This window comes from Carcharhinus amblyrhynchos, unplaced genomic scaffold (genome assembly GCF_965287045.1).
Source record: "Carcharhinus amblyrhynchos unplaced genomic scaffold, sCarAmb.v2.hapA scaffold_660, whole genome shotgun sequence".
Lineage (NCBI taxonomy): Eukaryota > Metazoa > Chordata > Chondrichthyes > Carcharhiniformes > Carcharhinidae > Carcharhinus > Carcharhinus amblyrhynchos.
This window is the reverse complement of record NW_027650400.1, coordinates 20,100-46,814: the sequence shown is the minus strand read 5'-3', so window position 1 is coordinate 46,814 and position 26,715 is coordinate 20,100. Positions and strand designations below refer to the sequence as shown.

At 48.2% G+C, this 26,715-nt stretch overlaps 1 protein-coding gene across 2 annotated transcripts in view; it reads left to right on the top strand.

Moving 5' to 3' along the window:
• Nucleotides 1–26,715, top strand: part of LOC145339760 (patatin-like phospholipase domain-containing protein 6) — a 77,942-nt gene that overhangs the window by 38,943 nt on the left and 12,284 nt on the right. For both annotated transcript variants that reach the window (XM_080184288.1, XM_080184287.1), the window contains exons 18-21: nt 12,278–12,394; nt 17,810–17,958; nt 19,773–19,925; nt 23,316–23,432. In XM_080184288.1, coding sequence (XP_080040414.1) covers nt 12,278–12,394; nt 17,810–17,958; nt 19,773–19,925; nt 23,316–23,432 — 536 coding nt within the window. The remainder of the gene's footprint in view (nt 1–12,277; nt 12,395–17,809; nt 17,959–19,772; nt 19,926–23,315; nt 23,433–26,715) is intronic.

Here is a 26,715-nt window from a genome sequence, read left to right as displayed (position 1 = left end):
GATAGCCAGAGGAATGGCATGTGTTGGCATGGGAAATACATGTTGCTGTGGGAATGACATGCGTGCACAGGCAGACATAGTAACTTTGCAGCATAAAATGTGAGAAAATGCAAAGCAGTGTGTTGAGTGTCTCTGCGCCTCAGTGGTTATCTGCTTTGAGAGTGGTCAGTATATAGGTGACATTGCCAACAATAACAGGATCACTGGTTTATCAAGAGCTCTGCATGATCATTAAATCGTTATCTTTAAAGTGGAACACTCCTTTATTACCTTTCACTCACATTTCCTTTAATCAAAGTGAATTATCCTTATCCAAACTCTCCCCAGGAACACAAACTCTGTAATTATTTAACAGGCTTCTTGTCACGGGAATGTGTGGAAGGATGAGCTAGATGGGCTGAATGGCCATGTCTAGGCCAATTAATGCCTGCTTTACACTACAGGACCTATGGTGAGTTGTTTGTATGGGAGTTGGCTGCAGACCCTTGGTCATGTATCAGCCGCCTGACAATTTCAATGCAGTGCCAGCCCTTTTAATTGGTGTTGTAGCCTCCTTACTGAGATCCATACTTCGATGTGAGAGAATATCAGAGCCACTTACCCAGAACGACATGCGGAAGTTTCTTGGCTCCTCTCTGACCAGCGGAAGTGACCTATCTCATCCCTACCTCCCCATGTTCATCTGAATTCAAACCTTACACCCTCGCCAGCCAGCAGGTTAGCCCAGTGTCTGCCCCACAGTGTGGCCCGCTGTTTACAGCCAATCTCTGTACCTGGCATAAGCTAAAGCAGAGAGAGACTGACTGAGTCTTGGACTCATCACCACCATGTGTCCATTTAATCTCCGAAGAAGCAATGCCAGATTTTTTCTTTAAATATCTCAATTTTGGAAGGAAAATTGCTGACTGCCTCAAGGTTCAGAGTCTGAAGTTAAAGGTGTTTAACTTGGTGTTCCTCTTTATTGATGACGTGGAGTGTTTTCTTTCTCTCATTAACTTCCATTTATTGAACTGAAGCAGATGGAGCCTTAACAGCACAGAGAATCCATTCTGTTCTCTTCAAATTGGACCCGCACGCCTGGCTGCTTCTATTTTCCTTTGATTTTTCTTTTTGAGTGTTTTGTTTTCCCCCAGTCCGAATCCCTGGATTTTTGTGGGGGGGGACTGTGATGCCTCGGTCCTCCTTGTGTTAAAACTTCCATCTGGTTCTGTCACCGTTACTAAGCTGAGCTACTCCGGGACATTGCTATCCACAATTGCTTGCCCTGCCCTTGAGAGTGGAGGTTGTACTGTGGTGTGTAACGCTCGTTTGTGTCCTTACCCCCTTTCCTCTTTCCTCCTTCCTTCCTTCCTTCCTTCCTTCCTTCCTTCCTCCCCGCTGCCACTTCTCTCAGCTTTGGTTCCTTGTCTCATTGTGGTGGCATTGCTTCATAACATCGTCAACAATCACTATCCAATTCATAACTGCTTTTATTAACCCAAAGTTAATCTAGGGATAACTTTACACACAGCGTTTGCTCCCTCTATCATCTTCCCTTTCTTCCCCATTACTTTACGACTAACCTTTTTAGTTTACCCTTTCCTCACATTGAATCAAATGTTTAGTTTTACCTGTCAATTATGCAATCTGTTAAAACTACTGCGGTAAGTATTAGTCAAGAAAGATTAATGTTCAGAATAAGGTTTTAGTTTGCTTTCTATTTTAAAAGTAAATCATGTATACCCCACCCCTCCATCCAAGCCATTTGGAGTTTGTGTACACGGGTTTATTTCATGGGCTGTTTAATAGTCTCCTTCTCTTTTTTCCATCTTTTAAATCCCTGACAAGCAGAGTTGGGTGTCAGGCTGGCTAGCCTCCATCTATTTTGAGAAAGCGTTAAGGTAGAGAGCTCTCTCCTGACAGATGTCAGTCAGAGAGGATAGGGAGTCACCGTATCCCTTTAAAACAAGATGTTTTCCATCTGGGCTGCCATCAGTTTTTAACGAGTAACCTGGAGCACTTGGTAAGCCAGCCCGCTCCCACCACTGGGGGGGCTCACACTCTGTTCAGTGTCCCACCAACGCAGGGTGGGACGCACCCCTCTAAGTAACCTTGGGCTCCGACTCCACATCTGTGCGGAATGCAAGTGCTGAAGAACTTTCAGTGAGGTGTCTCCTTACTGTTCCGTAGGACATAAGATATCCCAGTGCCAGCCTCTGCAGTGACAGAAGGGGAACTGACACAGACGGTGAATGAATTAGACGTAGGCCATTCAGTTTATTGCAGATTGATTGCTGAAGAATCTCCTCCATCTCGAAGCTATCCCGTGGCTTGCTCCCACAGGAGGAGTGAACTCTTAGTTTTGGCTCCCTGGGCTCCTGCTTCTCCTGACCACTGCTATATAAAAACTCATCCATCGCTCTGTGGCACCAGCGTCTAGTTTCAGCATCCCGTTTTATCGCAAGCAGGTTGTACTCAGTAAGACAAATCACACCTCATTAATTGCAGGCTTTGTTTAGTGACCATATCACTCCATGTTGAATTCACTTTTAGATCGGCATGTAGCGCCACTAGTACGGGCAGACTTGCAGTTAGGTTACTAACTGGCTCCAGTATCAACCAGCTCTTTACATTGTGTTCTGACATGGCCAATTGTATTGCAAGTGTTTTAAACCATAGAATCATCCGGAAGAGGCCCTTTGGCCCATCATGTCTGCCCTGGCGCGCAAGAAACACCTGACCTCCCAACAAACCCCATCTGCCAGCACTTGGCCCATAACCCTGAATGTTATGGCATGCCAAGTGCTCATCCAGGCCCTATCCCCGTAACTCCACGTATTCACCCTGCGAGGCATTCTGCCTCCATCACCCTCCCAGGCAGTGCATTTCCAGGCCGTCGTCATCTTCTGGGTAAAAACATTTTTCCCCAAATCCCCTCTAAACCTTCCACCTCAAATCCCCTCAGCAAAACCGATGTCCACTTGTGACTGGCTCTTCAACTAAGGGGAGCAGCTGCCCCTTATCCACTCTGTCCATGACCCTCATAACCTTGTACACCTCGATCAGGTCGCCCTCAGTCATCACTGCTCCATTGAAAACAACCCAAGTTTACCCAACCTCTGTTTGTAATTGAAATGTTTCGCCCCAGGCAGCATTCTGGTGAATCTCCTCTGCACCCCCTCCAGTGTGGTCACATCGTTCTGATAATGAGTCGACCAGAACTGCTCAGTGCTCTAGCTGTGGCCTCACCAAAGTTGGAATCATAGAATCCCTACAATACTGTAGGAGGCCATTCGGCCCATCAAGCCTACACTGACAACAATCCCACCCTATCCCCATAACTCCACATATTTACCCAGCTAATCCCCTCAAAACTATGGTCAATTTAGCATGGCCAATCAACCTAACCTGCACATCTTTATACTGTGTGCGGAAACCAGAGCACTCAGAGGAAACCCAAGCAGACCCGAATGTGCAGAGTCCACCCAGACAGTGAATCAAAGCCAGGTCCCTGGCGCTGTGAGGCAGCAGTGCTAACCACTGTTCAATAATACAACTCCAACATGACTTCCCTGCTTTTGTAATCTGTGCCTCAATTGATAAAGGCAAGTGTCCCATATGCCTTTTACACCACCCAAGTAGCATGCCCTTCCATGTCATATCATGACAGAATGAGTTGTAAAGAGTTTGAGCTCCAGTTCCGCAGTTGTGTGGCTGGGGTATCTGGATGTAGAGATGCCGGCGTTGGACTGGGGTAAACACAGTAAGAACCTTCCACGCACCTGACAAAGGAACACCGTTTCCAAAAGCTTGTGGGATTACTATCAAATAAACTGGTTGGACTTTAACCTGGTGTTGTGAGACTTCTTGCTGCATCTGGATGTACGGATCCTGCTGCCATGTAGAGATGTGGGCAGTCCCACACCACCCAGCCAGGAATGCACTGAGTTTTGTGAGGAGTGGCGGATAAGGTGTATGCAGAGCTGAACCTGCGACAGTAGATTCTGGCCCATTTCCTAGCTGGATAGGTACCATGATGGGAAGATCAGGAGGAGGACAGAGCGGCTTCTACCCAGCCTGGGTTGTGCTTTGGAAGCATGTTAACTCATCGCTGTGAGAACAGAAATACCCGGAAAATGCTGCATCAATGGATGACCAGCGTCCAGTCTCCAAACTAGTAGATCAAAGAGTGAGAAGAGCTATATTGTCGACTGGTCTGTGGCATTCCTGTCTTTGGCAACTTCCTGTCAACAGAGGAGATTCCAACTGGGGAAACCTCACCACATCCAAATCATTTGACGTATGCTGGAGGGGGGGGGGGGGTGGGGGTGGGGGTGGTGCTGCACTGTGTGGGTGGGGGGGGGGGGGGGGTGCTGCACTGTGTGGGGGGGGAGGGGCTGCATTGTCGTGGGCAGAGGGGAGGAGGGGCTGCACCGTGTGGGGAAGGGGTGAGGTGCTGCACAGTGTGGGAGGAAGGGGGAGGTGCTGCACCGTCGTAGGGGTGGGTGGGGAGTGCTGCACTGGGGGGGGGGGGGGGTGGTTGGGGGAGGCTGGAGAGTGCTGCACTGGCGGGGTGAGGGTTGGTGGGGGGTTGCTGCGCTAGGTTGACCGTGTGCTAAATTGCCTCCCCATGTTGAGGACTAGCAGGGTGAATATGTGGGGTTACGGGATAGGGCCTGGGTGGGATTGTTCTTGGTGATGGGCTGCATGGCCTCCTCCTCCTGCACTGTAGGGACACTGTAAAGTGGCTTTCTGTTGCTAAGTGGACAAATTCCCATTTGCCTATGTTATACACTATCTGCCTGTCTACATTCCTCACGGACAACATTCCGACCTATCTTTGCGTCAACAGTCGATTTAGTGTCCTTACGTCGGACCCCTTCATCCAATTCGTTGAGATTGTCAAGGACCTTTCCTATCTGGGCCTAACTCCCACACAGACTTTTGCAGTGCCCGTGATTCCCCAACACCTCAATCCCACTCATTAATAAAGGTGATATTTCCTGTTGCCGGGAGCGGATGGGATACATGGATCGAAAGCCCTGGAGCTCGATTGCCCAGGTTCACCCGGCTTACTGCCATTAGAGTGTTTTAGCTCGCATTAACTGGGACGTCCTGTCTGGAGGTGGTGCAGAGTTTGGGCTGTGAATTGGGATGCAGGTTACAAAGGCCTGGATGTGAACCCCACCGCATCCTGATGCAGATTGCTTCAGGTGTCCTTCAACCTAGAAACTGGCATGATGCGGTCAGGAAGTATTCTCGGAATCACCCACAGAGCAAAGGATTCCGCTCAAGTTTGCAGATCTTTCCAGCTAATGTTTGCCACTGGATTGTACCCATCCAGCTGTGAAAGGACAGAGCCCTGAAACCCATTCTAGTTTGCCTCCTGCTCTCTGCGACCTACCCTGTGGAATTGTAAGGATGTAGTTTGATTACCCAGTAGCCGGCTCCTCTTCAGCCTGCCGCACCATCCTTGGGCTGTCTCAAAAGGACGCGCATTCCTCTTAACGGCTGCTTCAGGTGAAAAGTTGTTAGCCCTGGAACAGTTTGTGAAGACTCTGAACCCAAAGTGAGCAGGTTGGAGGAGAATGCAAAGCAGACGATAGCGTTACTAGAAAGGTTAACCTGATAGAGGCTGTCTACTCTGCTAATACCATGAAGAACTGAGTCTACAAGCAGCATAGTTCATCTTGCCCCACCTCTGTACTTTAGAGCACATGCTCTATCAGAGATAGTATGAGCACCATTCCACCCAACTTGCTTCATCTCTGGCCCAGCTACACTACACAGGTGAGTGCAGTTGACACCTCCAGTGGTTCTTTCTTCAGCCGGTATGTTCGCTGCCTGCACATTCATAGAAACCCCGGAGTGCAGAAGGAGGCCATTCAGCCCATTGAGTCTGCACCAACAACAATTCCAGCCAGGCCCATGTATCCACCCCACTTGTCCCCCTGACACTACGGGGCAATTTGGCATGGCCAATCAATCTAACCTGCACGTGGGAGGAAACCGGAGCACCCGGAGGAAACCCATGCAGACACGGAGAGAACATGCAGACTCCACACAGACAGTGAGCCAAGCCGGGAATTGACATGAAGAGCTGCAGGTGTTTAAAACAGCAAAAAGCCTCTTGACAAGAGTGTTCTGGTGAAATGTTCCATCGCTCTATGCCCTCTCTGCTTCCTTGTGTAGATATATTCAAAATGATCATTATCTATCTGAAATTTATCGGATGAGTCTGCTCTTCATTTAACCAATGCTTCCTGAATCATCCTTGTGAAAATCGTTTGGAGGTTTACCCAGCCTGTACGCACAGTCTCTCACTTTGCCTCAGCTGCGCTGCCCTTTATCCAGACGGGTGCTGGCTTGGATGATGGGCATTGGCAGCAACCCTCCCCTCAAAGGGGCAACCGGTGGGCTTTTCCAGCAACCTTCAGCCTTGCTTTGGCCTCTGCCAATCTCCAGCTCTCCTGGGGCACACTTAGCTTAGCTGCATTGCATGAACACATTGCGTTTGGATGCACTGAGCTGGGAACTGGAGCAGTGGCGAGGTCACCGAGTATGAATTGTGTACGTGGTTGTTTAAGTTATTATTCAGGGGCTTTCAGATCGACTGTGTGGGGGTGGGGGGAAGGTGTGTGTGTGTGTGGGGGTGGGGGGGGGGGTGGGGAGGTGTGTGTGGGCACATGGATGTGTGGGGTTAGCATGGGGGGGGCACGGTGTGGGTGTGTAAGGAGGGGGTTGTTGGTGGTGGTGGTGGGCACGGATTTTGTCAAAGACATTTATTGAATGTTCTGCATCTTCCAAACTCTGTTCCATTCAATCTGTTACACGTCCTTCAAACAACTCTAAGTGAGCCAGGAGGATCATTCGCTCTAAGCCTGTGGAACCGACAGCCCAAGCAGTAAAACAGAATCTGACCCTGCTAACCAAGTCAGGAAAATGAATGAGTGCCTGATCTCTGCATGGTATTCAATGGAAAGCAGCAGAGTGCTTAACCCTGTAAGCAGCTCCTGTGATACTAACTAAAGACAGCAACAGGCAGGAATGGCAACTCTTGATATTGCACATGACGCTGGTTAGAAATTGAACTCGTGTACCTCATCAACCTCTTAACATCAAGACTGAAATCACTTTCCATAATCACTTCAACCTCAAGACCTGTTAATATTAAAACCCGGGATGGTGCTCAGTTAGAGATCTGCTTTTCCCTACGTAACAAAGAACAGTAACAGGCCCTTCGGCCTTCCAAGTCTGCGCTGATCAGGTTGTCCTATCTCGACCAACTGCCTGTATCCCTCTATTCTTTGTCTGTAGATGTGCCGATCCAGATAAGTCTTGAATGTCACTAACATACCTGCTTCAACCACGTCATTTGGCAGCGCATTCCAGGCCCTCACCACTCTCTATGTGGAAAAAAACTTCCCCCACTGAACCTTCCCCCTGCCCCCATTACCTTCAACTTGTGCCACCTTGTAATGGTCATTTCTGCCCTGGGAAAAAGCTTCCAACTGTTCACCCTATCCATACCCCTCCTAATTTTATAAACTTCAATCAGGTCGCCCCCTCAGCCTCCGTCTTTCCAGGGAGAACAATCCCAGTTTATTCAATCTCTCCTCATAGCGAATACCCTCCATACCAGGCAACATACAGAAGGACATAAATCACATATGTGCGATGCCGATTACATCCTAAAGGGATTTTACACCCCAGGACTGAAATGTGGGGTAAACACAGCAGCTGGCTAGTGCTGTGCACTGTCCTACAAACAGCAGTGAGATAACCAATCAACTTTACAGGTTGTTTCAGGATTGTGGCCAAAGAAATCTCCAAACCATACGAGACATTGCCCAGGATAAAATATTGCTTTTCTCAGAGTAAAGTATTCTGGAATGACAGATGTTGAGGGGTGACCTGATAGAGGTTTACAAGATTGAGTGGCATGGACAGAGTGGATAATGAGCTGCTCTTTCCTAGGGTAGAAAAGTTAAGTACTAGGTGACATGGGTTTAAGGTGCGTGGGGAAAAGTTTAGAGGAGATGTGCGAGACAAGTTCTTTACACAGAGGATGGTGGGTGTCTGGAACGTGCTGCCCGGGAAGGGGGTGGGAGCAGCTACGATAGTGGTATTTAAGGGGCAAATAGACAAATACATGAATAGGATAGGGGCTGCACAGTATCAACCTGTCGACATTTACAAACGAGACAGAAATAAGGATGAGGACTTCAGCAGGAATACCTGAGAAGATCTGATCCATCCAATGTGGAGAAGTGTGTGATACTTTTGGGAGGAAGATTGAGAGGCACTTAACGCTAAATGGTAAAATTTAAGATCAGTAATGGGGTAAAGTTACACACAAGTATCTTTTTTAAAGAAAGACAGAGACAAGTCGGTAAAGTTGCTAGTGGGATCCCGGGTGTGATAACTGGGAGCTTGTGTACCAAAGCGAAGTGCTTGCGGTCAGAGTTATACAGAACAAAGAAAAGCCATTCGGCCCATCATATGTGTGCCAGCCATCAAGCGCCTATCTGTTCTAATTCCTATTGATATACTTTGGAAGGTCCAATGCACGTAGGAATTATACAGAAAATAGTAGCACGCTCAGGAGTATTGACAGGCAGAGAGATCTGGGCATACATGTCCACCGATCACTGAAAGTGGCCACGCAGGTGGAGAAGGTAGTCAAGAAAGCATACAGCATGCTTGCCTTCATCGACCAGGGCACTGAGTGTAAAAATTGGCAGGTCATGCTGCAGCTGTACAGATCCTTAGTTAGACCTCATTTGGAACATCGTGTGCAATTCTGGTCACCACACTACCAGAAGGATGTTGATGCTTTGGAGAGGGTACTGAAGAGGTTTACCGGGATGTTGGCTGGTCTGGAGGGGATTAGCTATGAGGAGAGGTTGGATAAACTTGGTTTGTTCTCACTGGAATGACAGAGGTTGAGGGGTGACCTGATAGAGGTTTGCAAGATTTACGAGTGGCTTGGATAGGTGGATAATCAGGTGCTCTTTCCAGAGTATAAAAGTCGAGTACTAGGAGATATAGGTTTAAAGTGCATGGGGAAAAGCTTAGAGGAGATGTGCGAGGCGATACCCAGAGGATGGTGCATATCTGTAACGCGCTGCCCGGGAGGGGGTGGGGGTGGGAGCAGGTACAAAAGTGGTATTTAAGGGGTAACTAGATGAATACATGAATAGGATAGGAATGGAAGGACCCCATAAGTGCATACGATTTTAGTTTAGGCAGGCAGCATGATCGACACAGTTTGGAGGGCCGAAGGGCCTGTTCTTTGATCCCAATGCTAAACCTGCCTGTACGCAGTTAGATTATTGTTCGTGAGGTGGTTTCTTTCAGAAGGATGTGGAGAGGGTGCAGGAGAGATTTAAGAACCACAAGGGTTCATAAACAGGATGGGACCTATTAAAACTGGCAATGGCTAACTCTTTGAAGAGAAGCATTGTTGGAGTGCAGGGGAAGGAGTGTGGGTTTGAGGTGAGGGCATACTGTTAGATTCTGTGGGACCAGGTTCTCCATCTCACAGCGTTTCACTTTGCAGAAAGATTTAAAGATAATCATAGCGAGTTAACCACATCACCAATCAAAGTCACCCCTGGAGATTAGGGGTATACCTTCTCTCTTCAATCCCCACCCATGTAGCTTTTCATCTCTTAGCATCTGCTGTGTCCTCTTCCTTACCCCCTCCCACAACGCACCATGCCTGCCTGTGTCTCTTTTTTAGTAAAAACCAATCTAACTTTGTCTCCTGCCAGCATCCCCCCCCCTCCTCCCCTACAATCTTATACTGCTGCTTTCTCATTTTTACTCTCTATTGGTCTGTCGAAAATGTCGATTAGTTTTCCACTGGCCATTTCAGCCACTCTCGGGATTGTCAAAATGTTTAGCAGGCTTACAGGGAATTTTCTGCCACATGTGTTGCTGTTCTGACTCCCCAGGGAGTGGTTCCCTTTGTTCTTGATGCTGCGATCATGCTTCTCCTCTGTGGCCCTGTGTTCCTCTCTCTCTCCCTCCCCCCAACCCACCTCCCCAAACCACTCCCTCCTCCCCCCCCCCCCCCCCCCATGCTGTTCAGCCCTTGCCGTTCGTACTCTTACTCTTCATCTTCATCCAGCAGGCAGTATCTGGCGTTACGTCAGAGCGAGCGCATCTTACGTGCCTTATCTGCCTCCTCTCTGTGACCCCAAGGACGGGCATTTGCTTGTGGATGGCTGCTATGTTAACAATGTCCCAGGTCAGCAATACAATCGCTTCCTATCTACACTGGCCAGGCAGGGACATTGGAAACTTGGGCCTCGGAAGGAAATTGAGCATCTGTGTGTTCGAAACCCCTTTGATATTGAATATCGGGTTCTGTCACAGTCCCTGAAAGTTGCAAAGATTAAACACTGGACACCCCAGCAGTGGTAAATGGTTCCATCCTTCACACCAATTAGATTGTAAGTACCAGTAATTGGCTGAAAGTGCATTCTGTGTCAAGCAATTGAATGATTGGTGCTGCTTTCTTTCCTTCTGAACCAAGTCCTTTCTACGAAGGTTTATTGCCCTCCCGCCCAGGAATAGGCTGGAGGTGGATAAGTCTTGTGTGGGGAGCCACTTTGCACATTGGCAGCCACGCTGTCAATCTCTCAAATCTGCACAGCATCGAGTGAAGGGGGTGGGGTTCACACAGGCAGACACAGCTTCACTGGCTAGTCATTGGCTTGGTCTGATTCCTGAGGTCCTGTTACCACTTCCAAATTCTCAATTGGTCAGTAGTGACATCCTGTCGGACTGGAAGCAGTTTGGGAAATGAACGCTCCTTTAACTGTCAGAGAGCCATTCGTAAAATACACTGGTAAATAAGCCTAACCCGACATTGCTAGTGCTTTACAGTGGAATCCTACCCTGTGCCATCAACCTTGAGTCGAATTCTCCTGACAGATTACTTTTTATTCACGGGATATGGGCGTCGCTAGCTGGGCCAGCGTTTGTTGCCTATCCTTAATTGCCCTTGACCTGAGTGACTTGCTAGGCCATTTCAGAGGGGAAAAGATGTACAAGTTAGGTTGATTGGCCATGCTGAATTGCCCCTTAGTCAGGAGAACTAGCAGGGTAAACATGCGGGGTTATAGGGTTAGGGCCTGGGTGGGATTGTTATCGGTGCAGGGTCGATGGGCTGAATAGCCTCCTGCACTGTAGGGGTTCTCTGATTTAAGACTCGACCACGTTGCTGTGGGCCTGGAGTCACATTGTAGGCCAGGCCGACAGATTTCCTTCCCTAAAGGACATTACTGAACCAGGTAGCAACTTGTATTAGTGTAGGGCCTTTGACAAAGTGAATGTCCCAGAGCACATGGAGGTTACAGACATCAAGCACATGGCTGATAGCGAACAGGCTTCCTCTTGATTATATATTGTTGCCAACAGTTCCCAAACTTCCCCTTTGTTTTGGATAGATGATTGGTGGTTTGGTCAAAATAGCAGGTTTTTAAATAGCAAAGGGATGGGTAAAGTTATTTATTAGTGTCACAAGTAGGCTTACATTCACAATGCAATGAAGATACTGTGAAAATCTCCTAGTCGCCATACTCCGGTGCCTGTTTGGGTACACAGAGAGAATTTAGCACGGCCAATCCACCCTAAGCAGCACGTCTTTCAGACTGTGGCAGGAAACCCACACAGACACTGGGAGAACGTGCAGACTCCACACACAGAGTGAGCCAAGCCGGGAATCGAGCCCAGGTCCCTGGCGCTGTGAGGCAGCAGGGCACTGTGCCACCATGCTGCCCCGGGGAAGGAATTCCAGAGCTCAGCAGCTAAAGGCAGGGTCACAAATAGTGGGGGAGATGCAAGAGACCAGAATGATGCAAACTTGGGGAGGGCTGGAGGCAGTTACAGAGAAAGATACAGTTAAGTGTTAATTTGTGAGTGGGATATTGGTTGCAGGAAGTGCTTTGATTAATATTAACAATGGCAGCTGGGTAGGTTCCACTGTAGTGAACGTTAAACCAGTGATTTTGAGCTGTCCTGATTATTGTAGAGTTTAAAGGAGCAGTTACCTGACGAGTTGAGTTCAAATTAACCCCCGGGGGAGGGGGCAGCGGACTTGGTGCTGCCGTGTCGGTGCTGCTGTGCAGATTTCCATAGGCCTGTGAGTAGAATGCTGTGACCTCCCCTTCTCCACCCCTCCGCACAAAGGCACGCGGCTTGCGCTGAGGAAGTGGGGCAGGGTAGTGGGTCGCGCATACCTGTGCTCTTCTAGGCCGCTGACTGCATCTGTTCCTCGTGTGGTTAGGCTCGCTCTGGCGCTACGTGCGAGCTAGCATGTCCCTCTCGGGATACCTGCCGCCTCTCTGTGACCCAAAGGATGGACACTTGCTCATGGATGGAGGATACATCAACAACCTGCCAGGCAAGTATGTGACATTAGAATAGCAAGAGGCCAAAGGTGAGACCTAGATAAGCTGCTCGTAAGCAAAGTCCGTCGAGTTAATGGACTCAGTATTCAGCCATTAAAGCACTGGTTTAAACAATGGTTATGGCCCCAAAGTGAAGCTGTTTGAAGCTCTGAATTTGATCTAATCCTGACCAGTTCCTTGGCGGAATTCCTAGTTCCGGGTAATGCCGATGTGAGCATGAGACATTTTGGACGGGATTTTCTGGCTGCACTCGCTCCAAGGTTGGAAAATCCCACTCGAGGTCAGCGGACCTTTGAGTGCTCAGTGTCGTTCCCCCCCCCAACTACGATCCCCATGGGGGTGGGGGGGGCTGGAAAATCCTGCCCTTAGTCCTGAACCATTGGTGAAAAATACCAGCTGCTGAAATGGGCTGGGTGCCATGGGCCCACCTGACTGAGGCAGGAGGTTCCTGGTCAGCTCATACTCTGTGCTGATTACCCTCTCTCTCCGCATCGACTGGCTGCTCAGAACCAAATCATCTTTATTCACTCAGGCACCTACGCCAAACAGTGATCAGAGTGAATTTGGCAAAACCTTTGCTGCAGATGCACGATTTGAACATTATCCACCTGAGTCAATGATGAATAAACCACATGGTGTGTGGGGTCACATTACACACCAACCTCTGGCATTCATGTAGAGTCAGCTGACAGAGGTACACGTGCAGGAGGTGGGGAGAGAGGGGAGGTGAACATGAAGAGGCGGGGGGGTGAACGTGCAGGGGGAAGTAGAGGGTGTGAGGGGGGAGTGGAGGGATGGGATATGGGGAGTAGGAAGGAGGTGAACATGCATGGGGGAGTGGGAGGGGAGTTGGGGGGGTGTACAGTTGTATATGAGGTGATTAATGATGGTAATTATTACCTTGACTCCCATTCATTTTCCTGTCTCTTGCAGAGATTTTGTCCCAATACCCCGCTGTGTGACATGGCCTCTGTAACAGTATCCATTCACCTGCACATTTGGCCACTGCTCCAGCTATCACCTTCGCTCTCGCCCCCATTTCCTCCTCTCTTTAAATAATACCTTTCTCTTTCCCAGACCTCCTCCCCTCCCTGGCAGAACCCACCCCCCTGCTGTTGGGCCCACTCCTCCCACACCCCCAACCCCCTTCCCCTGCCAGGCCCGTGACCTACCCTTCCTTCCCACCCTGCCTTTGCCCAAGCTTGCATCCTTCTTTCTTTCTCTCCTCAAGCTCTCTCTGTCCTCAGCCTTATCTTGGAGGTACTCCTCTTTCATTCTAGATCCTGTTCCCACTGAAGTGCTGATAATCCCCATGCTAATAGGTATTCTAGAAGGCCCGGTGGTATTATTGCTGGGCTATTGATCCAGAAACTCAACCAATGCTCTGAGGACTGGTTTCGAATCCCGCCACGGCAGATGGTGGAATTTGAATTCAATAAAAACTATCTGGAATTAAGAATCTACTGATGACCATGAAACCATCGTCGACTATCAGAAAAACCCATCTGGGTCACTAATGTCCCTTTAGGGAAGGAAGTCTGGCCTACATGTGACCCCAGAGCCACAGCAATGTTTTTGATTCTTAACTTCCTCTGAAAGGGTCTAGTAAACCACAGATTTCCTTCCCTAAAGAACATTAGTGAATCAGATGGGTCTTTCCGACAATGGTTTCAATGGTCATCAGTAGATTCTCAATTCAGATATTTTCTATTGAATTCAGATTCCACCATCTGCCGTGGTGGGATTCGAACCCGGGTCCCCAGAACATTTACTGAGTTTCTGGATTACTAGTCTAGCGATAATACCACTGAGACATTAATGATTCCAGCCTTGAGTGGGAATGTTGAATGGTGGTAGTGTTGTCCTTGAGTCAACCCTGGGCAGAAGGGTGAGGGGGATGGTATCGGGATTGATCCATGGACAGGTGTGTGTGGGGGTGGGGAGGTGGATTGGGACTGTTCCATGGGCAGGAGAGTGAGAGAGGGGGTGGGGAGATCGTGTCTGGTTCATGGGCAGGAGAATGAAGGCGGGGGGGGAGGGTATCAGCTCTGATCCATGGCCAGGAGAGTGAAAGGGAGGGGGGGTGGTATTGGGACTGGTCCCTGGGCAGGAGGGGATTGTGGAATTGGGACTGATCCATGGGCAGGAGAGTGAAGGGGGATTATCGGGACTGATTCATGGGCTGGGGAGTGAAGGGGGCAGTTATTGGGATTGGTCCATGGGTGGGGGTGGGTGGAATGGGGACTGGTTCATGGGCGGGGGGCAGAGGGTGTGGAATTGGGACTGGTTCAAGGGCAGGAGAGTGAGAGGGGGTTATTGGGACTGGTCCATGGGCAGGAAGGTGAAGCGGGGGTTATTGGGACTGGTCCATGGGCAGGAGGGTGAAGGGGGGGTTATTGGGACTGGTTCATGGGTTGGGGGGGGGGTGAAATTGGGACTAGTTCAAGGGCAGGAGAGTTGGGGGGGGGGGGGGGGGGGGTGGTATCTGGACTGGCTGACATGTTGGGCATAAACACACTTCCTACCTCAGCATTGTGCAACTCAGTCCATGCATTTTCACAGTTCAAAAACTAACCACAATACTTGTTAAAAGTGAATTTGTCAGATATAATATTGACCATTGGCACAATCATGAAAATCTGTATAACAGTAAAGAGAGTAACTTTAAAAATGGTCACGTGTAGTTGGGTGTTTATACAATAAGAATGTGTTGAAAGGCAGTGATACATCCCAGCTTCCAGACGGGACAAATCTTTCACAATGCAGGCATGCTCCCAACCCTCTGTCACATCTAGCACCATGGCAACCAAATTCCTAATAAATAAATTCAGAGTTGGACCCAGAACGTTAACCTTAAGATGCTTAAAATGTGATTGACTGCTTTGCCATGTGCTGTCCACATCACTGGACCCTGTCACATGCGCTATGGCATTGCCGCACTGTTGGATGTTGTCAACTTTGCTGCCCCCCCCCCATGTATAAAATGTACTGGTGTAAACAATTGTCAATGTCACTCCGCCCCCCCCCCCCCCCCCACCCGTCAGCTACTTTTCCACATTCACCTTCAAACTTTGACAAAGGACCTCAAAATTTCAAATTATCATACAATAAATCTAAAGTTTATTTATTTATTCATCACAAGTAAGGCTTACATTAACACTGCAATGAAGTTTGTGAAATTCTCCTAGTCGCCACACTCCCAGTGCCTGTTCGGGTACTCTGAGGGCTAATTTAGCACAGCTGATTCACCTAATCTGCATGTCTTTGGATTGTGGGAGGAAACCGGAGCACCCGGAGGAAACCCACGCAGACACGGAGAATGTGCAGACTCCATACAGTGACCCAAGCCGGGAATCGATCCCGGGTCCCTGGCGCCGTGAAGCAGCAATGCTAACCACTGTGCCACCGCGCTGTCTCAAATCTCCCTTATTGCACATTAGCAGAAAATTACACCAGGCATCATACTTCATTATACACAACTTCTGAATTACTTCATTACACACAGTAACTAATCTCTAACCTACTCTGTTATATGTACAAGTATTCTCAAGGTATCAAAACTCCACAAATAGCACAATTCAAACTTAGAGATATTACTCGTGGTGGAGTTAACTGATCAGGTTCCCTCCTGATGGGCTTTGTTCCAGTCTCGCTCAGTCCCAGACCCGGGGTCTCACTGCTTTTTCTACAGTGCTAGATCCCAGGTTACTGCTGCCGAGGTCACTTTGTCTCCTCCTCTTGTAGAGATCATGCAGGTACTGATCATGTTTCCGGTCACTAATCAATCAGTATCCTTTTGGCCATGGATTTTGAGAGTCGTGCCTCTGTCAGGAGGTTGTAATTCTCTCAGGAACACAACACACAGTGATCTGTGTTCAGTTGCTGTCTGTTCAGGCACAGCAACAGCCAGTCAATTCCTGTGCTTATTCCATCGCTGCACATCCTGTTCTTTGCTGCTGCCACAGTCTTTAGCCTGATACAGACTTAGCTCTTTTAATCATCAGGCTACACCACCATACTTGTCACATATTATAGGTTATCTGTTTGTCTAATTGCTCCCCCTCAGACAGCGTGTTATATCCCAGTTCTGTTATATATGTCATGCCTCACTTTTATAGAAGCTGTCTGTGTACATTGGCCTCACTGGTCAGACGTGACAATTTTCCTTATCTCTGACCACATTCCTATAGTTCTGCAGTAAAACTTTGCAGTGGCCACATTTTGTGTTCCCCATTTTGCTCTAGAAATGACTTGCCTGTTTGATTGTGGATCATCACTTCACAAATATTCTTGTTTCTTCATAGACCATCACACATCATGGTACATATCTCTGCAAATATCGACCGTGATATTATGTCCCCTAACTCCCAAGTGACACAGTGGGTAGCACTGTTGTCTCAGTGCCAGGGACCTGGGTTCGATTCACAGCTTGGGTCATTGTCTGTGCGGAGCCTGTGCGTTCTCCCCATGTCTGCGTGGGTTTCCTCCGGGTGCTCTGGTTACGAAGAACGGTACAGTACAGGAGCAGGCCCCTCAGCCCTTCAACTCTGTGCCGATCACGTTTACCTATCTAAACGAGCCGCTTATATCCCTCTATTCCCTGTCTGTTCGTATGCCTATCAAGATAAGTCTTAAATGTGGCTAATGTAACTGCTTCAACCCCCTCACTTCGCAGTGCATTCCAGGCCCACACCCTCTGTGTAAAAACATCCCCCGCACCTCTCCACTGAACCTTTCCGCCCTTATTTACTTCCAAGGCCCAAAAGACATGCTGGTTAAGGTGCATTGGCCATGCCAAATCAGTGTACCCAAACAGGCACCGGAGTGTGGCGACTAGGGATATTCACAGTAACTTCACTGCAGTGTTAATGTACGCCAACTTCTCACACTAATAAATAAACTTTAAGCATAATAAAGAACCCCCCATCTGCATCTTGCATCGCAGTACAACGATTGTCGAGTTAGATTTGCCACAGTTGTAAGTAGTGGATGAGATTACTGCCTTGTATTAATGTCTTAAATATCTGTCATTCAGTGTGGCGTTCTCTATTCACTGAAGAGGTTCACGCAAAGATTTGCGGTTTAAATTTTGTGTACTGGTAGAATATTTTAATTGTTATAAACACCAGTGCGAGTGCTGCTTTGCTAACTTGTTACCTTCTTGCTGAAAGCAGATTTTGGTAAGTGGAGTGCAATGCTATAGATTGACAGTGTAATGAGAATGGACTTTTCTCGTGTCGGTCTTGGGCGCGGTGCGAGGGCAGTCCTGTGATTCTTGAGGACTAACCTAGCAGAGACAGTGTTTGTGGGGCTATTCTTTGGCGAGTTTGTGGTGCGCTGCACAATGTGGAATATTGGGCTCCTGGCCAGCTCCGGTGTTGAATGAACTCTCTCTCTTACCATTGCAGCTGACATCGCTAAAACCATGGGCGCCAAAACCGTCATTGCCATTGATGTGGGCAGCAGGGATGAGACTGAGCTCAGTAACTATGGAGACAGCCTTTCGGGATGGTGGTTGCTTTGGAAACGCCTAAACCCTTGGACAGAGAAAGTTAAAGTAGGAAACTTGGCAGCAAAGTCTGTTTCTCAGTGCATTGCAGAGTGAGCTTTTGTGAAGGAGTAATTGGCTGCTGCAGTGAGGGAGAATTTGGGAAAGAAAGTGCTTCCATCTCTCATCACTAATCCACAGCTACCCAGCAACTCCATCTGCGCACATCTGTCCATCCTCCTGGCCCCGCTTCCATACACTTACGAGTGCGCACATCTGTTCAAATTTCAGAGGACATTCCCACTCACTGCCTAATCCCAAAGAGCAGAAATGCCTCCTTGGGGCTAAGATTGGCATTTTTGCTTATGATTTCCCCATTGTTGCTTGGGCCGTGTTGTGATCATGCAGGCAGGGAGGTTTTGTTCTACAGCAATTTAACACTTGCACTCACATTGAGAGCTTGATGTTGGTATGATGTGGGTGCAGAATGTGAGGGAGGCTTCATTTCCCCAGCCCTGCCATCTCCAGGGAGTCTTTCACATGTCCCTCTCTTTGGGAGGCCAGATCAGTGACGGGTGTACCGCCTGCCATTGCGATATGTCTGTTCTCAGAGTGTTTCCCGAATTGCAGAGAGTACCATCGCATTGTCCTTTTGCTACCTCCCACTCATTATCTTCCTCCCATTTTCTCACTCTGTCCTGCCCTTTTGTGTGGCTCAGTCTGTGGCCGGAGTCTCTGCGTCTCTCTCCCTCTCCCTTCCTTCTCTAGCAGGCAGGCACGCACGCGCACACACACACACACACACACACACACACACACACACACACACACACACACTCTCACTCTCTCTCTCTCTCTCATATGTACAGGCCTTCAGTACATTGGAAAAGGTGTGATCACTGTCAAAGGGTGATGAATTGGATTCCAGAGTGTGATCCAACACTCAACATAATTAATAATGACATAAATTACTAAGGGGGAGAGGAATTAATGGCCGGTGATGATTGAGGGAGACGGGTGCTGAACAGCATTGCTGCCATTCCAATTTATTACAAATTTGCCATGTATTGACGGGAAGATATTGCCAAGTGATATTGCTCAATGTTATTTTGGCAGCGAGAGGATGGTGAAGAGAAGCAGGCACAAACTCAGCAAATGCAAAGCGCTGCACGTTCTTCATCATTATAAATGGATTCTCTGCATGATTCATAAAGGGGTTCACAAGCCCTCTGTGATTGACAGAGAGAGAGTCCGTACCCTTCTGTCATTGACAGAGAGAGAGAGAGAGAGACTCTGCCCCCCTCTGTGATTGACAGGGAGGGAGAGCCCATACCCCTCTACGATTGACGGACAGAGAGAGTGAGTCCGTACCCCTCTGTGACTGACAGGGAGGGAGAGAGTCCGTACCCCTCTGTGATTGATGGAAAGTGCAGTCACCTTGCAAGTCTCAGTCAGCCCCTGTTGTTTTCAGAGACTCTGACTCTTTGTAACAAGAGTTGGGGAAAATGAATGAAGAATTACCATGCTGCTCAAATTTCCACCTGTATTCAATGTTGCTGATGATCAAATGGGGGAATTTCATGTAGAAATAAGCTAGTGTAGTCAGAAATGTAATGTTAATGCTCAACCTTTCTTCGCTGTGCTAATTAACACTCATGCTTGCTTTCTGTTCTCCTCCTGTTCCCCCTCTCTGTCTCCTGCCATTATGGCATTATCTCCTTTGCTGGAATGCGTTACGTTCTGTTAGCAGAAGTATCCCTGCCTATGGTCACAGTGTGTTCAGACCGCCAGTGCAGCCTAGGGCTCCGATAAGGCTGATGTGCATGTGTTGTGATTCTGATTACAGGTTGTGTGTAGCGCAGTCTTGCTCTGATATGTTCTAGGTGCCAGATATGGCAGAAATCCAGTCTCGGCTGGCGTACGTGTCCTGTGTGCGGCAGCTGGAGTTGGTGAAGAACAGTGCGTACTGCGAGTACATTCGGCCGCCCATCGACAGGTTCAAAACCATGGACTTCGGCAAGTTTGATGAAATTTATGTAAGTGTAACGTCACTTCGCTCATGCTTTCAGAGAATGAAGGAATTGTACAGCAAGGAGGCCATTCAGCCTGCTGTGCTTGTACTGGCTTTTCCAAGAGTTTCCCAATTAATCCCAATTCCCAGTCATTTTCCCCACAGCCCCTGAACCCATCTTAATGATCTTGTGCATGGACTTCAGAAAAGCCTTTTGACAAGATACCTCATGGTAGACCGGTACAAAAGGTAAAGTCACAGGATCAGAGGAAAGCTGGCAACATGGATGGTAGCACAGTGGTTAGCACTGCTGCCTCACAGCACCAGGGACTTGGGTTTGATTCCCGGCTTGGGTCGTTGTCTGTGCGGAGTCTGCATGTTCTCTCCGTGTCTGCGTGGGTTTCCTCCAGGTGCTCCAGTTTCCTCCCACATTCTGAAAGATGTGCTGGTTAGGGTACATTGATCCAAACAGGTACCAGATTGTGACGAGTAGGAAATTTTCACAGTAACTTCATTTCACTGTTAATGTAAGCCTTACTTCTGAGTAATTAATAAATAAACTTTACTTTTACAGAACTGGCTTGGGCATAGAAAACAGAGGGTAGCAGTGGAGGGATGTTTTTCTGAATGGAAAGCTGTGATTAGCAATGTTCCACAGGGATCAGTTCTGGGACCTTTGCTGTTTGTAGTATATATAAGTGATTCGGAGGAAAATGTGGCTGGTCTGATCAGTAAATTTGCAGATGACACAAAAACTGGTGGCGTTGCCAATAGTGAAGAGGATTGTCAGAGGATACAGCAAGATATAGACCGATTGGAGACTTGGGCAGAGAATTGGCAGATGGAGTTTAATGAAATAGTAAATGGTAGAACCCTTAGGAGTATTGACAGGCAGAGGGATCTGGGCGTATATGTCCACCGATCACTGAATGTGGCAATGCAGGTGGATAAGGTAGTCAAGAAGGCATTCATCATTGGTCGGGGCTTTGAGTGGTCACGCTGCAGCTGTACAGAATCTTAGTTAGGCCTTATTTAGAATATTGTGTACAATTCTGGTTGCCACACTACCAGAAGGATGTGGTTGCTTTGAAGAGGGTACAGAAGAGGTTTACCAGGATGTTGCCTGGTCTGGAGGGGATTAGCTATGAGGAGAGGTTGGAGAAACTCGGTTTGTTCTCACTGGAACGGTGGAGGTTGATGGGTGACCTGATAGATGTTTACAAGATTGAGTGGCATGGACAGAGTGGACAGTCAGATGCTCTTTCCTAGGGTAGAAAAGTCAAGTGCTAGGGACATAGGTTTAAGGTGCGGGACGTTGCACCTGTGAACTCTGCAGTGTGAACCAGACCTGGTCATTGAGAAGCTCAGAAATGGAATGAAAGTCCCATAGTTATCAGCTCTACTCTGCACACTCAGAGCAGACAGAGAGGAAGGCTTGTATTTACATCACTTCAAATTGCTTCAAAGAGCTTTCCTGCCAGTGATGTGTTTCTGGTCGTGCACTCGCTGTTGTGATGTCCCAAACCCTCACTTTTATCCCCTAGTTTTCCTATTCATTCTTTCACAGTGTGTGTGCATCACTGGCTAGGCTATCATTTATTGCCCATCCCTAATTGCCCCTTGAGAAGGTGCTGATGAGCTCCCTTCTTGAAGTGCTGCTGTCCCGTGTGGTGTAAGTACACCCATGGTACAGTTAGGGTGGGAGTTGCAGGACTTTGACCCAGTGACAGTAAAGGAATGGCCGATATATTCCCAAGTCAGGATGACGAGTGGCTTGGAGGGGAACCTCCAGGTAATGGTGTTCCCATGTATCTGTTGCCCTTGTCCTTCTGGATGGTAGAGGTCATGAGTTTGAAAGGTGCTGCCCAAGGAGCTTTGGTGAGTTGATATACTGCATCTTGTAGATGGTGTACATGGCTCTTACTGTGCATTGATGCTGTTTAAATTGGTAATTAGGCTGCCAATCAAGCGAGCTGCTTTGTCCTGGATGATGTTGAGCTTCTTGAGTGTTGTTGGAGCTGCACCCATCCAGGCAAGGGGGGAGTATTCCATCACACTCCTGACTTGTGCTTTGTAGATGATGGACAGGTTTTGGGGTGTCAGGAGGTGAGTTACTCGCCGCAGGATTCCCAGTCTCTGACCTGCTGTGGTAACCACAGTATTTATATGGTGAGTCCAGTTCAGTTTCTGGTCAATGGTAAACACCCACACCCCCAGACGTTGATAGTGGGAATTTGGTAATAATGCCATTGAATGTCAAGGGGAAATGATTAGACCCTCTCTTGGTCATTGCCTGGTATCTTTCAGCACAAATGTTACTTGCCAGCCCAAACCTGGATATTGCCCAAGTCCTGTTATGTCTGGATCAAAACCCTGAGTCTTCCTTCCTAACAGCTGTAGGAGTGCTTACACTACATCTGGACCACAGTTTAGGAAGGCACCTCCACCTTAATGAGGCAGTTAGGGATGGGCAATAAATGCTGGCCTCGCCAGTGACCCCCATATCCAGTGAAAGAGTTAAAGAAATCAGTATGGGGTGTTTGGTCATAAAGGGTGCTATATAAATGCAAGTTATTTTGTTGTGTCGGTTTTAAAGAGGGCGCTCCATAATGACAGCAAATTGAATGGGGGCAGAAATATGGGCTGTTAGAAATGTAAGAGATAGGAGCAGGAGGAGGCCATTCGGCCCCTTGAGCCTGCTTCACCATTCATTATGGTCATGGCTTACCAATAGCCTAATCTTGCTTTCTCCCCATAACCTTTGATCTCATTGATATATGCTACTTCTGCAGACTAGCCAGTGAGACTAATTGGATGGCTTCTTTAAAGAGTCAGTAAGACATTGGGGGCCGAATGGTCTCCTCTATTGCATGATTGTAATAAAACTGTCCTCAAAATGGAGCAGAGTGCTGGGCAAGTTGAGGCAAAGATTAAAAGCAGAGGCAGGGATGTAAGATTAACTGTGTGCCTGGTTTTAGTTAAGCCAGTGTTGTACACATACTGCTCGTGGCTGCCATTACACAGAGAGTACAGCGGGAGCGGGGAAAATGTGCTGGTTCACTGGGATGTTCCCTGGATGAGGAGGAGATGGGCCAGCACCTCCCCTTATTTGTGGATGGCCCTCAGTGGGTGAAGGGTGATGCCGCCCGTCAGTTGGAGTGACTTTTCTGGGATTTGTAGTCAGCTTTGGAGCTGGACAAACTGGAGTCTGAGCTGGCGGGAGGCCGGGGGGGGGAGAAGTAGCCAGTTATTGGGGGCATTTACCCCTCCCCCCAGGTACCAGAGCTATCATCGCTGTCACCCTTGTCAGGCCATTGCTAGCACAGGGAGGCTGGAAGCTGCTGCTCGCTCTGTGTATATTGTTTAGCTACCCGGGTCTGGTCCTGTCCTGGCTCACTTCCCGTCTTCCCCACAGAACGTCGGATACCAATACGGGAAGGTGGTATTCAGCAGCTGGACCAGAGGAGACATTGTCGACAAGATGCTGAAGGACAGGAAGTCGGTCGACTATTACGAAATCAAGAAGAAAAATGTGAGTAATTGCTTGAAGCGCATGATCCAGTCCGCGGTTAAAACAGATTGCCTCTGTAGCAGGAGAAACACCATGACTCCGATCTCCAAATCTCTGCTTGGGGCACATTCGGCCCTCCAGGAACACAAAGTGAATCATAATGACCTTTAAATCAAAACCTCTTCAGATGGCCTGTTAAAGAAACAGTTAGTGTCAGGTGAAAGTGCCACAGCCTCCCAGTCCAATCTGTTCACGTTTATTCTGTCTGCCCTCAGACTGATCAGATCCTCACTGAATACGAGGCCTGTCCCAGTATCCATTCAATGCACCTGGTGTCTTTAAGACCCTGAGCCTGTCAGCCCACCCGCCTGCTTGCATCCCTGGATGAGATCTGTCTGTGATCATGAGCTCTGAGTTTGTTTGGGAGTGTGTGTGTGTGTGTGTGTGTGTGTGTGTGTGTGTGTGTGTGTGTTTTTCTGGGTTTTGTGTGAAGCAAGAACAAAGAAAATTACAGCACTGGAACAGTCCCTTTGGCCCTCCAAGCCTGCACTGACCATGCTGCCAGACTGAGCTAAAACCCTGTACTCTTGGGGGGTGTCATAGCTCTCTATCCCCATCCTATTCATGTACTTGTCAAGATGCCCTTAAAAGTCACTACCTTATCTGTTTCCACTACCCCCCCCCCCCCCTCCCACCACCACCCAGCAACGAATTCCAAACACCCACTACTCTCTGTAAAAAAAAAAAATCTGCCTTGTACATCTCCTTCAAACCTTGCCCCTCGCACCTTAAACCTATGTCCCCGAGTAATTGATTCTTCCACTCTGGTAAAAAAGCTTCTGACTATCCACTCTGTCCGTGGCCCTCATAATCTTGTAGACTGCTATCAGGTCTCCCCTCAACCTCGATCGCTCCAGTGAGAACAAACCAAGTTTCTCCAACCTCTCCTCATAGCTAATGGCCTCCATACCAGGCAACATCCTGGTAAACCTTTTTCTGTGCCCTCTCCAAAGCCTTCACATCCTTCTGGTAGTGTGCCAACCAGAATTGAATACTGTCTTCCAAGTGCAGCCTAACTAAGGTTCTATAAATCTGCAACGTGACTTGCCAATTTTTAAACTCAGTGCCCCAGCCGATGAAGGCAAGCATGCTGCATGCCTTCTTGACTACCTTCTCCACCTGCGTTGCCGCTTTCAGTCACCTGTGTACCTGTACACCCTTTGCCTATCAATACTCTTGAGGGTTCTGCCATTTACTGTATATTTCCTATCTGTATTAGACCTTCCAAAATGCATTACCTCACATTTGTCCAGATTAAACTCCATCTGTCATCTCTCTGCACAAGTCTCCAATTGTTCTATATCCTGCTGTATCCTCTGATTATCCTCATCACTATCCACAAATCCACCAACCTTTGTGTCATCTACAAACATACTAATCAATCCAGTTACAAAGAACAACACAGCACGGGAAACAGGCCCTTCGGCCCAACGAGCCCGCGCCGCCGTCCCCCTGTCTCAGTGACCTATTCATGATTTTAGTCTACACCTAACGTGCGAGGATCAGGGAGGTCCAATTTAGGGACAATTTAGTACCCAATCAATCAGCCTAAAAGCACATCTTTGGGGGATGTGGGAGGAAACCGGAGCACCCGGAGGAAACCCACGCAACCACGGGGAGAACGTGCAAACTCCCACAGACACAGGCCCAAATCCATGTGTCCGCACAGCAACAGAGATAGTCTCTGAGCTGTCATGTTGCCCTCGAGATGGTCCAGTTTAAGCACACTAACAACATGAAGCAATAGGCAACTCCCGAAGCAACGTCCAAGAGCAGCCCACTACAACCTGCCGCATGCATGCCCCTTGCTGGACTTAAATGCCTGTGGAGACAAAAAAATTCATTATTAAACAGGCAACATTTTCCTCCAAATCATTTATACAACTTACAAACAGCAAAGGTCCCAGCACTGACCCCTGAGGAACACCACTTGTCACAGCCCTCCATTCAGAAATGCACCCTTCCACTGCTACCCTGTGTCGTCTTTGACTGATGACGTGGGGATGTCGGCGTTGGACTGGGGTAAACACAGTAAGACTACTTGATGTTTGTGGACTTGATGCCATTCTTTGACCAAGCCAGTTTTGTATCCACCTTGCCAGCTCACCTCTGATCCCATGTGACTTCACCTTCTGCACCATTCTGCCATGAGGGACCTTGTCAAAGGCCTTACTGAAGTCCATGTAGACGACATCCACTGCCCTACCCTCATCAATCATCTTCATCACTTCCTCGAAAAACTCAATCAAGTTCGTGAGATATGACCGCCCCTTCACAAAACATGTTGCCTCTCACTAATACGTCCACTTATTTCCAAGTAGGAATAAATCCTGTCCTGAAGAATCTCTCTAATAATTCCCTTACCACTGATGTAAAGCTCACCGGCCTGTAATTATCTGGATTATTCTTGCTACCCTTCTTAAACGAAGGAACAACATTGGCTATTCTCCAATCCTCTGGGACTTCCCTGTAGCCAGTGAGGATACAAAGATTTCTCTCAAGGCCCCAGCAGTTTCCTCCCTTGCCTCTTTCAGTGGCCTGGGATATATCTAGGGCAGAGCTCTGGGGACATGTCTGCCTTTAATGTTTCCCAGGAACCCCAATGCCACCTTTTTGATCTCAACATGACTCAAACTGTCTACACATCCTTTCCCAGATTCATCATCTACCAAGTCCTTCTCTTTGGTGAATACTGACACAAAGTACTCATTTAATACCTCGTCCATGCATAGATTCCCTCCTTTGCCCTTCAGTGGGCTAACCCTCTCCCTCACTACCCTCTTGCTCTTTATCTATGTATGAAAAGCCTTGGGATTTTCCTTAATCCTGCTGACCAATGCTTTTTCATGACTTCAGCCCTTCTTACTCCTTGCTTAAGTTTTTTTGTACTTGTATTCCACACTTGCTTTGTTTGTTCCCAGCCTGCTAGCTTTGACAAATGCTTTCTTTTTCTCTTTGACTAGGCTCACAATATCTCTCATTATCCAAGGTTTCCAAAACTTGCCACGCTTATCATTCATCTTTACAGGAACGTGCCAGTCCTGAATCCCTATCAACTTGCACTTGAAATCCTCCCACATGCCAGATATTGATTTGCCCTCAAACATCTGCCCCCAAATCTACATTCTTCAGGTCCTGCCTAATATTGTTGTAATGAGCCTCAGTGGGCACAGATGTCCCTGGGAATCTGAGTCTGTGCTTGTGTGTCTGAGGTGAGCGTGTGCATGTATGTGAGTGTCCATGT